This window comes from Monodelphis domestica, chromosome 1 (assembly GCF_027887165.1).
Source record: "Monodelphis domestica isolate mMonDom1 chromosome 1, mMonDom1.pri, whole genome shotgun sequence".
NCBI lineage: Eukaryota > Metazoa > Chordata > Mammalia > Didelphimorphia > Didelphidae > Monodelphis > Monodelphis domestica.
Genome location: NC_077227.1, coordinates 703,784,349 through 703,798,608, shown reverse-complemented (window position 1 = coordinate 703,798,608; position 14,260 = coordinate 703,784,349). Strand labels below are relative to the sequence as shown.

General features: G+C 39.4%; 1 protein-coding gene across 3 annotated transcripts in view; it reads left to right on the top strand.

The window, feature by feature from the left end:
* Positions 1-14,260, top strand: part of CA5A (carbonic anhydrase 5A) — a 60,409-nt gene that overhangs the window by 41,803 nt on the left and 4,346 nt on the right. Inside the window, exons 3-5 of one of the 3 annotated variants that reach the window (XM_007477275.3) lie at positions 6,311-6,429; positions 11,030-11,125; positions 11,316-11,378. In XM_007477275.3, the coding sequence (XP_007477337.1) occupies positions 6,311-6,429; positions 11,030-11,125; positions 11,316-11,378 (278 nt within the window). The remainder of the gene's footprint in view (positions 1-6,310; positions 6,430-11,029; positions 11,126-11,315; positions 11,379-14,260) is intronic. The other 2 variants (XM_007477276.3, XM_007477277.3) reach the window with 2 other exon arrangements.

Sequence of the window (14,260 nt, the reverse complement as noted above, 5' to 3'; positions counted from 1 at the left end):
TCCTCCCTTCATTACAAAAGCTTTGAACAATTCATTCTTCTCATTTGTAATATAATGGAATTTAATTGGGGGGGAGGTTAACCTGGGCCCACAGATGTAGATTCTTGTGGATAGATTTTAAGGAGTCTATGATCTTGAGTGGGGAAAAATTGCTTTTATTTGTATATAATTGGTTTCCTTTGTAACCTTACATATTTAATTTTATAGATATAAAACATTATTCTGGAGACACCTAGGTGACTCAGTGGATAGAGGGCTAGATCTAGAGAGAGGAGGTCCTGGGTTCAAATCTGAATTCAGACACTTTCTAGCTATGTGACCCTGGGCAAGTCACTTAACCCCAATTGCCTAACTTACAGATCTTCTGCCTTAGAACCAATATTCTAATCCAGAAAGTAAAGGTTTCAAAACAACAATAAAACTTTATTCTGAAAAGGGGTTCATAGGCTTTCCCAGTCTGCCAAAGATATACAGGACACAAAAATAAGGATTCATGAGACAGGCGATCTCAAAGGTTGTTTCCAACTGCAGATCCTATTAAGAACTCTATTTGTGGGGCAGCTGGGTAGCTCAGTAGATTGAGAGCCAGGCCTAGAAATGGGAGGTCTTGGGTTCAAATGTGACCTCAGACACTTCCCAGCTGTGTGACCCTGGGCAAGTCACTTGACCCCCATTGCCTAGCCCTTACCACTCTTCTGCCTTGGAACCAATACCTAGTATTGATTCCAAGATGGAAGGTAAGGGTTTGGAAAAAAAAAAAAAAGAACTCTATTTGCTCAATGCCCTTGCCATCATCAACAGATCTCTGCAGTGTCCCTCAATTATTCCAAATTTGCAGATGGTTTAATTTAGCAAAACAAAACAAGCTTCTTTCAAGCCTGAGTTCTTGCCCCAGAGTGGATGGTGAGACAGATGTTAATATTAATAAACATCTGGAAGCCCTTGAACCTTGCAAGCTGCTTAAGAGCAGAAGCCGTGCCTCAGATTCCTATCTAAGTGTTGCTGGTTGTCTAACACTAACAACATATGCTTATGCAGCATTTTAAGGGAAGAAGTTCTTTCTTCAAAACCATCCTGTGGGGTGGGGAGGGCAGATATTATTATTCCTTTTTACAGATGAGGAGATGGACTCTCGGACCAAGGTCCTAGCTTAAGACCGTGCAAGTATTCCATGGCATGGCTAGGAATTCAGCTCAGGATGTCTGACTCCAGATCTGGGGATTCTTCCCACAATAGTTTGTTGACTGAAGACTGAACCCCTGAATTACCTGCTGCCCAAGGCCATCAGCTAAGAAATTTTGTCCCAGGAGACTGTTCAAGCGGCTGATGGTAAAGAATATGAAGAAACTTCATTCATCATATTTGGGGTCACTAAGTTTTTTTTCTTTTAAACCCTTACTTGCATTTCTAGTAACAAGTCTAGGACAGAAGGGCAAGGACTAGGCAAAGGGGGTTTATTGACTTTTCCAGGGTCACTCAGCTGGGAAGTGTCTGAGACTAGATTTGAGCCCAGGTCCTCCCAACTCAAGGCATGACACTCTGTCCACCATGCCACCTAGCTACCCCTGGGGTCACTAAGTTTTCAAGAGAAGTATACAGGGCGCAAGTAGTTGAGCAGCTCACTGAATTTAGAGCCAGGTCTAAAAGTAGTTGAGCAGCTCACTGAATTTAGAGCCAGGTCTAGAGTTGGGAGGTCCTAGGTTCAAATCTGGCCTCAGACACTTCCCAGCTGTGTGACCCTGGGCAAGTCACTTGACCCCCATTGCCTAGCCCTTACCACTCTTCTGCCATAGAACCAATACACAGTATTAACTCTAAGACAGAAGATAATGGTTTAAAAAACAAAATAAAATAAAATAAAACAGAGAAGCATATAGTACAAGCTAGACTTTTCCTTTTGCTGCTTCTTCATAGAATATGCAGCTTTGATGGATGACAGCATCTGAAACTCTGACAACCTTTATTTCAAGACTGAGAGCAACTTATGTTAGCCAGAAAATCTACTTACCTTAATAATTCTAAAAGAAAAAGAATATCTTCTTTTAATACTTATATCTTATATCTTAACAACATCTTGAAAATTCTAAAAGAATAAGAATAGAAATATCTTACTCTCAGTCATGATTAGAATAAGTAAGAAAAAATATTAACTGTTTCAAACCCATTCTAGCTTAGATCTTACCTTGAATAGCACGTGTTTTCTCAATATTCATTGAACAAGTCTCAGATACCTCCTTGATGGGTGACCCCCACTGCCTAGCCCTTACCCCCTTTCTTCCTTAGAACCAATGCCCAGTATTGATCTCAGTGGAAAGTAAGAGTTTAAAAAATATATTCATTTAACAAACATGACTTGAAACCAGAATGGTGCAGTGGAAAGAGTACCAGATTTTGAATGAAAGGACCTGGGTTCAAATCCTGACTCTCACTGACTCCCTGTGTCACCATTGGCAAATCATTTTGCTTCTTTCCAATTCTATAACCCTTTATTTCTATGAACCATGATGAGTTCATGTAAAGAGAAGGGACCAGAACCAGGGGAATAAATAAGATAATATTTTGTGTCAAGGAAGTCTATCCCCTCCCTTCTCCTGCGGAGCTTTAACTGTCCATCAAACATTCCTGACATACCACAGTCCTGCCAGGTTTTGCTTTGGTCAACTTGCTGTGCGTCAGTAAAGGTCAAGGTTTGGGGCTTCTTAGGAGAGAATCGAGAGGGAATTGGGGGAGAACTGAGAAGAGAACGAAGAAGGAAGAAGCCAGAATTCAGAGCAGGCAGGTGGAAGGAAGGAGGAAAGAGACTGGCTGGCTAGGAACCACGTGGTCAGGTTACTTAGAGGAATGATTGTCTACCCTTCCAATAAACGTTATAAAATATAGATCTGGGTAGAAATATTATTTTCAATTCCTACAATTTGTAACTCATCTAGTGAAATTCCTGACTCATAGAAGGCACTTAATTCATATTTATAAGCTTCTCTTTTTTTCCCTTCTCCTTTTCATTCCTCCTTTCTTCCCTTCCTTTTGTCCTCCTTCCCTCTTTTCCTTCCTTCCCTCCCTCCTTTCGTCTTTCCTTCATCACAATTACAATAATGTAAAAGAAAAGGAAGCCAAACTCGGAGTGACTGTGATAACCAAACTTGTCCTCAGAGAACAGATGGCAAAATGCACCTGCCTCCTTTTGGCAGCGGGTATAATCCCTCCAGTAACATGCTCTGTTGGTTCTGCTTAGCAGTGTCCCTGTGAATAGTGGGGTTATTCTTTCATGGAGGAAAGAGAGGCAGTAAATAGGGAAATGACCGTGATCGAAAGTCCAAAGTTATTTTTAGGGGAAATATCAGCATTTCTTACTTGTCATTTTTCCTTCTTTCTGGAAAGGGAAGGGTCAAGAAGGGCCATGGGTCCTTTAGGGTAAGGGCAAAAGAAAGGGAAGGCTGTGTTGCCCATCATCCCCTCTAACTCTCCACCACTGGAGGCTGCTGCTCCCCAGATCAAGTTTGTAGCCATCTGTCCAAGATACCTGGTTCCAGAAAATGCTTGAGGGCAGGGAAGTTTTTTACTTATTTTCTTCCCAGGAAAATAAAAGTTTTGCATAACACCTAGGAAGCTGGTTTGATCACAAAGGTCATGGAAACTCAAACAAGCTTTTGGTGAACTTCCTTGCTTCCCACCCTGGGTAAAACACTCCTCAATTTGATGTCGGACGACCTGACCTCCAAGTGATAGTCTTTCTCCATTCCCAGTGAAAGAACATCCTTAGAGCAAAGAAAACAGGTTCTGTTACTGGAGGGACTATGACCTCTGCCAAAGGAAGAGATGTGCATGTATTCCCTGTTCTCTGGGGATGAGCCTGGCCAGTAGAGTCACTCAGAATTCAGCTTCCTTTTCTTTTACATCATAATAGTTCAAGAGCTGGATGATTTTTAGCAAATGCTTGGTTCCTTCAACTAGGTTCTTCATCTTGAAGATTGGGGTTGATAAGGATACTTGTATTTGCTTCCCCATGGGGCAGAATTTGTGTGTGTGTGAAAAAAAGTTTTATAAACCACAATGTAAATGTGAATCAGTATTCCCTTCCAATAAACATTTATTAAGTGGCTACTATATACATGGGAATGCCAGGCCCAGAGTCATGAAGATTTGAATTCAAATCCTTTCCCGAACACTTACCAGCTGTGTGACTAGACAGATCACTTCACTTTGCTCAGTTTCCTCAGCTGTAAAATGATCCAGAGAAGGAGATGGCAAGCCACTCAAGAAACTGTGCCAAGGAAACTCCAAATGGCATCCCAAAGAGTCAGGCCCAACAACTACATACACAGCACTTTTAGCTTCTGGGGGAAACGAAAACATAAACATGGCAAGGGTTAACATTCTGTCTGGGAGGGTCTGACATGTTTGCAGAGAAATGTAATGTCATTTACAGAATGATGGGAGAGAGAGAGAGAGAGACAGAGAGAGAGACACAGACAGAGACAGAGAGAGAGACAGAGACAGAGAAAGACAGAGAAAGACAGAGAGAGAGAGAGAGAAAGACAGACAGACGGACAGAGAGGGGAGGAGGGAGAGAGGGGGGGAGGGAGAGAGAGAGAGAAAGAGGGGAAGAGAGAGAGAGAGAGAGAGAGAGAGAGAGAGAGAGAGAGAGAGAGAGAGAGAGAATTGGGAAAATTGCCTTAGGGAAACTTATGATAGAAATGACCTGAAATTAGCATTTACTACTCAGAATAAATATATTTTCAGAAAGTTAGAGCCAAAAGGGCCCATAGAAAGCAGTTGTCATAAGATGATTGACCCCCACCTCTCGTTTTGTGGATGGCATAACTGAAGCCATAGAGAGACATGCCTTGCCCGACCCAGACCTCCAGCCTACCAGGCCAATGCCAGCTGTACTATGCTACCTCTCCTGGAAGGGGTGTCGTAAGAGGATGTTCTTCATTTATCTGTGTGCAAAGATGGTTAGGAACTGGCTCATGGTTTTGTTTTCATAATCAAATTCATCAGATCATTTTATTCTATCTAGGCAAGGTTTGTTTGCTTTCCTTGACATATATGCAGAGTGTTCAGAACTGGTGTTCCTTGATGATTCTCTGAAGATTTCTGTGGACCAACAGCTCTGGAACTTTTGCACCAGATTTACATAGGTGAATTTACATAGGAGGTCTCAGGAACCCAAAACATCCTTGAAGGACAGCAGGATAAGAGACTTAATAGGCAAGATGGACGAGATGATGGAGAGCCTCGAAGACCTGACCTAGGAGTTTAGATTGATAAGATGGAGAGCTGGAAGGACCTTCTCCAATCAATTAATTTTTTTTTTAATAGATGAAGAAACAAATTATAGAATTTCAGAGCCACTTTTCAGTTCCTCTAATTGTTAGGAAGATTTTCCTGACATCAAGACTGAATTTACCTTTATAATTCTTTTATATATTATATTACTTTTCTAATACATTTCAAATTCTGCCACGCTACTTAGTACCTACTATAATACTATATTATATTATATAACTACAATAACTCTATAACCATCATTCTTCATTCAGCCCACAGGGGCCAAGAAGGGCAAATCAAATAATCTTTCTTCTACATGACCACATTCAAGTACTTGAGAGTGCCATCACTTCAATTCCCTTCTCTACCCTCTGACCCGCACACCCCCAACATCTTCTTTTAGACTAAAAATCTCTAGTTTCTTCAACCAACTATCATAAGACATGGTCTTGCAACACTTGACTATTCTGGTTGCCCTCCTCTATGTCTCCAGCTTATTAATGTTTTTGCTTATATGTGGAGCTCAGGCTTGAACCCAAAACTCTATGAGTGGTTTGCTTAAAGTCAAGGATAGTAGAACTATCACTTCTGTGTCCAGCAAAAAAGAAAGCAACTTGCCTGAGACAATGTAGGTACTAAGAAGCAGGGCAGAATTTGGAATTCCCACTTTCTACTCCTCCAAGTTTCATTATTGTTAAGTTGTTTCATTCATGTCTGACTATTCATGACCCCATTTGAGGTTTTCTTGGCAAGGGTACTGGAGTGGTTTGCCATTTCCTTCTCTAGCTCCTTTTACAAATGAGGAAACTGAGGCAAACAGGGTTAAATGACTTGCCCAGCGTCACACAGCTAAGTGTCTGAGGTACATTAAAATTCAGAGAGATATAGAGTCATTTCTTCTGAGTGATAAATGAATCTCTGTAAAGTGGAAGCTATAGTCCTAACCATCTACAACCTGATTAGTCAAACCTAGTATTTGGGAAAATATGACAACAGGGTGGAAACTTGCTCTAAAAGCATTTCTGTTTTTCTTTTTTAGGAATTAGTGGTGGACCTTTGGGCAATCAGTACAGACTCAAGCAATTCCACTTCCACTGGGGAGAAGTGAATGATTGGGGCTCAGAACACACAGTGGACAATCAAGTTTACCCAGCTGAGGTTGGTTTGTACATGGACAGGTTGACCAACTTGACCACAGGTTTATCCATCCAGAGGATTTAAATATGTTTCTTTCACTGTCAGAGAACACAGACCAGAGAACTTCAAAAACATGAATATTTGGGTGGGCAGGTTGTTCAGTGGTTAGAGAGCCAGGCCTAGAGATAAGAGGTCTTGGGTTTAAATGTGATCTTGTACACTTACTTCCTAGCTGTGTGATTGTAGACAAATCACTTAATCTCAGTTCCCTAGATCTTGCCACTTTTCTACCTTGGAACCAATATCTATTCTAAGACAGAAGGTTAAAAAGAAAAAAAACCCATGAATATTTGAAGGAAAAAAAAAGACACACTGATTATATGACTTGGTCCAGACATGCACCTAGAAAGTATTGTTTATTGTGATTTGGTCCTTTTCAGCCATGTCTGACTCTTTATGACCATGTTTGGGGTTTTCTTAGCAAAGATACTAGAGTGATTTGCCTTTTCTTTCTCCAGCTCATTTTATAGATGAGGAAACTGAGGCAAACAGGGTGAAGTGACTTACACAGGGTCACATAGCTAATAAGTGTCTGAGGCCAGATTTGAACTCAGATATTCCAGACTCTAGGTCCTGCTCTCTATGTACTATGCCACCTTGTTGCTTCACTTTGTCCCTGTCTGCCCTTTGAGTAGCAGAATGGAGGGGTGGGGGAAGAAAGGGCAAGATGACTTGAAATTTCTCCCCAGGCAGAGTTCGCTACTGACAGAACCTTCCTGGTTAGCTCTCTTCAATTCCCAGGGTATTTTGAAGGCTCACAGTGTTTATTCTCCAGAAATGGGGTAGATTTTTTAAAAAGGAGGCTAGGAATAAGGGAATGAAGTCCCTGGATGAAAGAATCAAAAAGCAGGAGGCTGCGAGGAATCAGAGGAAGGAGGGGGGGTGGGAAGAAAAAGCTGGAGGAAGGCAGGAAAGGAAGAGGAGGGGGAAAAAAGAAACACAATCTCAATATCATAGGACTAGAAGGCCAGAAATGAAACAGCAATAACAGTAGCATCTAAAAAAGTAGCAATAAATAAATAAATAAATGGAGGGAAAAGGCCACATTTATTTACACCAGGACAATGAACATTTGTTTAGTACCTAATCTGTAGGGAACTGCATGCTGGGCCCTGGGAGAGACAGGAAGTTCAGATAAGACATGGTCAGTCTCATAAAAGTCATGTACTGTACAGGACTTTGTGAATTTTCAGAAATTTGAAGACATTATCTATATAACCTTGGATGAGTCACGTCCCTCTTGGAGCCTTTGTTTCTTCATCTGAGATCAAGGGATAGACTGTATCCCCTCTAAGGTCCCATCCCACTTTAAAAAAAAAAACTACACTTTTATTAAAATTGAAGTAGTAGAATATAAGCTCAGGTAGGTCCTGCCAAACTAGAGAGCTCCGAAATAGACTGGAGATCTTTTATACAAAAGCAGCCTGGTGATTGTTGGAAAGGTTCATCATCACATTGGCTCAGGATTCTTGCCTACAGCAACAACTCTCTGAGAACAGTGTCCCAAAAATCTTAGTATATTTTTGGGGACATGATGATGAGGATCATCTATCTAAAGTCAGAAGGATCTTCAGGGACCATCTAGTCTATCCACCTTCCCTGCCTCCATTTTACAAATGAGGACATCGAGGTCCAAAAAAAGTAAAATGACTTGCTCAAGATTACCAGGGGCATAAGCATCACGTAGGATTTGAACCCAGGGACTCTGACTACAGAGACAATGTAGTTTCCTGTATTTCATTGCCTCCTAAAGGTTGAAATCTACATGTTGAAGGAAATTAGCAATATTGGAAAATTTTTGATCTGTGAATTATTAAAATGTTTAAATGTTTAAAATGGAGTTTCTCTATATTGACCTGGGTTAGGGGGTCCTCTAGGAGGCAGAAAAGCCTCCTTTCTGGACCTCCACTAGAAATTATTTTATTCTGACTAAATTATTATCAGTAGCTCTACAAATGTTATATAGTTCTACCCAGTTTCTACTTAATCCTATTTAGAATAAATTTAATGATAGCTGTTTGATGCAACCTATTCTAGATCCTTTAAATTAACTTAATATCTTAGGTGCTTGGAAACTTTGTAGACTTTTTTCTGAGCTCAAAATTGTGCTACTTATTTATTCTTCTCTTGACAATAATGCTATTGGGTATGTAAAAGATTGTTTGCAGGAATGCATTTTGTGCAATTGCTGACTATCCATTAAAAGCATCACCATCAAAATAAACAAACAAATAAATAAACAAAATGGAGTTTCTATTGAGACAGGCAATTTGAGGAGGGGGAGGGAATGCAAAAGTGGATATTTTTAACATAGTCCCTGCCCTCAAGGAACTTCCAATTTAGTACAGCAGCTTACAGTCCATTAGTATTGCCAAAATACTCCTTTTTTCCCAGTCTGTAGTTTCAAAACCATACAATCTTGCTAAATTTTTATTCTGTCTCAAAGTGGAGTTCAAAAACATATCTGAGGAGCTTCTGGACTTTAATAGCATTTCAGGAAATTTAACTTATTTAAATGCCTACGTATTTCAAGAGTAAGTGATCTTATAAGTTTGGCTTTAATTATTCCCTCCACCAACACAGATTATATTTTAGCATTTTCTGAGTAGATGTTCTTTGGGCAGCCCAAACATTTGTCTACCTGGCAACTGACCTTCAGGAGCTGAGATTTAATCCCATAAAGGGAAAACAAACAAACAAGAACAAATTTCCCCAATTAGTTAATAAATATACTTGGAGTTCTGCTATAATGCTTTATTTATCATCCATGCCTTAAAGCCAGGCCCAATGAAGATGGCCTTTAGCCCCATCAAGAATTAAAACTCTGGTGAGCAGCTGGATGACTCACTGGATTGAGAGCCAGGCCTAGAGACAGGATGTCCTAGATTCAAATTTGGCCTCAGACACTTCCTAGCTGTGTGTGTAAAAATTAAAATTAATCTCAAATAGTAAAAATATTATATTTTAAGAGATTTATTAATGATCATTAGAAGTAAAGGAATAAAAAGGTAGCAAAATAAAAACCAAGTGCCCATGGCTAATCAGCCTGTTCATTGCTCGCAACAGGAAACCAAAAAGACTGGAACCCTCCACCCCACTACCTAATATCCCGTCTACAGGAAGTATGTAATGACAGGAAGTCAGTGGGCTCCCAGGAAATATAGTTTTTAGGGTAATAAAATTTTAATTATACATGTGACCCTGGGCAAGTCACTTAACCCCCACTGCCTAGCCCTTACTGCTCTACTGCCTTGGAACCAATACACAATATTGACTCTAAGACAGAAGGTAAGGGTTTAAAAAAAAAAAAAGAATTCAGACCTCTGAGGTCTGAAGTCCAGAATGGACCTGCCATGTATAGAGTTCAGGCTTATAATAAGTAATGTTTTTAAAAACCCAACAACAACCTTTATCTTCTGACTTAGAATCAATATCATATATTGGTTCTAAGGCAGAAGAGTGGTAAGGGCTAGGCAATGGGGGTTAAGTGACTTGCCCAGGGTCACAAAGCTAGGGGTTGTCTGAGGCCAGATTTGAACCCAGGACCTCCCATCTCTGGACCTGGCTCTCAATCCACTGAGTCACCCAGCTTCCCCCTAAATAAAATATTGTTAGTAAGTACCTACTATGTGCTAGGCACTGGACTAAATACTTTACAAATCCTGCCTCAATTGATAATTTGATCTTGCCCCCCTTAAAATTTGCTGATTTGATCTTGCCTTAGACTTACAGTCTAGGGATAAGTTATCAGACAACATTTTATGATCAAACTAATAAGCATTTATTAAGCACCTACAATGTGCCAGACACTGTGGTAAGCATTAGGAATACATCCTCACCAAAAGGTAGAAAAGTCCTTGTTCTCAAGGAACTCACAGTTTACTGGGGAGACAATACACAAACGATTATGTATAAATAAGCTAGATATAGAATAATTTGGAGATAATCATAGAGAGAAGGGACTGGGAAAGGTTTCTTGAAGAAGGTAAGATTTTAGCTGAGATCTGAAGTTAGAGATAAAGAAGGAAAGAATTCCAGACATGAGAAGAGAGCCAGTGGAAATGCTCAGTCTAGAAATGGAGAGAAAAAAAAGTCCTCCTTGTGAGGAAGCCAGTGTCACTGTATTGCAGAAGAGTAGGGGGTTAGGAGAGGGAATTAGGTGAAAGAACACTGGAAAGTTGGAAGGGGTTGAGTTATAAAGGATTTTTAAAAAGGCAAATAGAAGATTTTATTTTTGATCCTGGTAGTAATAGGGAGTCAGTAGAGTTTATTGAATAGGGTTTGACATGAACAGGTTTGTGCTTTATAGGAAAATCAACTGTGATCATTTGAGTGGAAGATAGATGAGAGTGGAGAGAGCCTTGAATAGAGAGATCATAAGTATATTAGAGAATCAGGTTAATAGCCTAACTTCCTTCTAAATTCCACCTTCAAATATCAACCTTAACAATATGGAAATGGAAATGAGAGATCAAAGAAAGGCCATGGCTTTCAAATCAAGTCTGGTCTTAATATTTGCTCTGTTGCAGGAAATTTAAATTCTTTTCCAATTTCATTTCAGCTTCATTTAGTACACTGGAATTCTGTCAAATATCAAAATTACAAAGAAGCAGTAATGGGAGAAAATGGTTTGGCTGTAATAGGAGTATTCTTGAAGGTAAACCCTTATAAGATCATAGCTCTTCTGCTGAGGAAATCAGTATGGGCAAAAAATTAGACATTGATTTTTTAAAAAATTAAATGTGATGGGTATGTATTTTTTAATCTTGTTTTGCTAAATTACTCTTATCTCCTGGTAAAACAAAAAGGACTTTTAACTCAAGTTTTCATGGATTTGCATCCTATAGCTGGGAGTGGAGAATAAGGAGCTGCAGAAGTTGGTCAATGTCTTACCAGAAATTAAGCATAAGGTAAGATGGGCATTTTGAAATCAATATAATTTGGAAAGCAAAATCCATTTAGTGCAGTCTCTGGCAAAGAGAAGGGGCTTAAAAAATACTAGTTCACTCACTTACGTTGTCTTTTGGAACCAAAGGAAAGCTTTGTTATCACTTTTGTGATTTCTAGTTACCATACAAGGCATGTTGTTGTTCAGTTATTCAGTCCTGTCCAACTTTTCATGACTCCTTGGACCATAAGGACTCATAGGATTTTCTGGGTAAGAGTGCTGGCATGGTTTGCCATCTTAGTGAATCCAGTAGATCCTTTTGTCAGGCAGTCTGAGTTTAAGTGACTTGCCCATCGTCACACAACTAGGAAGTATCTGAAGCTGGATGTGAACTCAAGCCTTCCTGACTCCAGGCCCATTGCTCTCACTACTGAGCTATGTCTATTTCTCATTATGCACAAGCAATGCTCTGGCAGAAAAACACCAGAGAGTCCAAAGTCCAGGATTCTGTTAATAATTGGTAGTATGATTTGGGGCAAATTTTTTTCTTTCAAATCTCCCTCGCTAAGCCTCAGTTTCTACTTCTTTAAATTGAAGGGGTTAGATGAGATGATCTCCAAAACCCTTTTAAAAAATGTCTTATCAAATGAGATAGTATTTGTAAAGTATCTGGATGTTGTAGGCACTTAAATACTTATTTTCTTCCCTTCTACTTCCAGAGCTCATCTTCTATTATTCCATTGCATCATGCACTAAAAGCATCCTAAAATTGCTGCCTTACTGATTTAATCATAGCTTAATAGATGCAGTTTGGTTCAATTTAAAGATAATAGGTTACTTTCTGCAAAGAACTGGAAATGAAGTGGGCACCCAATGAATGGGAGATGGCTAAAAAAATCAGAGTAAATGAATTTGTAATGGAATATTATACACTATAAGAAATAATGAATATGAAAAGTTCAAGAAAACTGGGGAAGATTTGTGTGAACTGATGCATAGTGAAGATAGCAGAATCAGAAGAACCATTTCTATATAATGATCACAGTTACATAAGAAAAGTGTGCTGGCTCAGGAGACAGAGGACCAGGGTTTAAATCCTGTTTTTGTTATTTAATCCTCTTATTACCTGTGTGACCTTGAGCAAATGATTTATCTCCTCTCTATAGCTTTGATTTTCTCAATTGTAAAATGAGATGATTCGACTAGATGAATACTAAGGCCTCTTTCAACTTGAAATTTATGAACCTGTGGTCCAAGTGAACAATGCCAAAGATGAGCATGTAACTTTGCTCTAATTTTAGTTGAAAAGGGCTTTTGGTTTGGGAAGTGAAGATGGAATGGAAATTTCAAGAAATGCTGTTTGTTTATTCAGGGTCAAAGAAGAAGTGAAATGTATAAGCAGCCTGAAGGATTCCTAGATGCAGTGAATAAACAGTGATATTGAGTTGTGATCTCTGAGAAAAATATAAACCTTCCCTAACAATGGCGCTGGCCACCACTGGATTAAAGCTTTGGAAAGCATGAGTTTCCCTTAGAGCTACTGTTTGATCTGTGCATTGAACTTCCTTTTGGCCTCCTCACCCTTAAGGGGGCTTAGATTAAGTCAGTACCACCCTCCCCACACACATCTTAGTTCCCCTCAGCAAACCATAGAACTTTACAAAAGTTCAAGGTGAATCTTAGAGCCCTCATCCTTTTCTTTGCCAAACTAAACCTGGGATGTTTTCCAACAAGAAGGCCACAACACAATGCCTTTTGGGAGAAAAGAAAAGTCTGGCATTGAAGAACCAGCTCTTGCAATGTTGTTTACTCAGGATTCCCTCTTTTTCTTCTTTGAAAATTCTGGGAAACTTTCCCCACCCCGCCCTGGGGAAGATGACTACTAACCTTGTTAACTTTGGGTAAGTCACCTCATCTTCTTCATCTATATTTAAAAAAAAAAAAAAAAGAGCTCTCAGGTCCATTTCAGCTCTAAACTCATGATCTTGTGAATCCTTCTGAGATTAGCATTTAGGGAGCAGCATTTTTGTGGAGACTTTAGAGAGCTGGTGAACATTTTAGAGATCATTTAGACCAGAGGTGGGATCCATGTGGAATCCATGAATGCCCAAAGTGTCCTTGAATAGATTTCAAGGAGACTGTAAACTTGGATGGGAAAAAAATTACATCTTTATTTTCACTAACCTTTGGGTTCCATTGTAATCCTACGTGTCTTATTTTATGCCTTTAAAAACATTACTCTGAAAAGGGGTTCATAGACTTTACCAAACTGCCCAAGGGGTCTAGGAGGCAAAAAAAGGTTAGCTAATGGCTCCAACCACTTCATCTTATAGAAAAGACTAAAACTCAGAAAGGGGAACTGATTCTGGGGCTACCCCCCAAATTGTCTTGTATGTATCTTATTTGCCTATAATTAATTGCATATTGTCACCTCCATTAGACCATATGATTCTTGAGTGTAGGAACTGTATTTTGACTTTCTTTGTACTTTCTTTGACTTTCTTGTGCTTAAGTACAGTGCCTGATACAGAGTGAGCGTTTAAATGCTAGTTGACTGACTGACAACTTAGTTCATAGCTAGTCACTAGCAGATCTGAGACTAGAATCTAGAGCTCCTGACATCATTCATTGCTCTTTTCATTCATGATAGTGCCTAAACCTTTTGCCTTGATACAATCTCCCTTCTCTTTGTAAATGTAGTGGGAATGTTTCCATACTTTTGACTACATTTGATATATAGGCACAGTGCCTGGTACATAGTAGGTACCATTCCTGTAAATGCTTATTGATCAGTTTATTAATTATAAGCATAGATCCCATAGGATCATAGATTTAGAGTTAGAAGAGATGTTAGAGATAATCTTGTACAAACCCTACATTTTTTGATTTGAGGAAACAGAGATC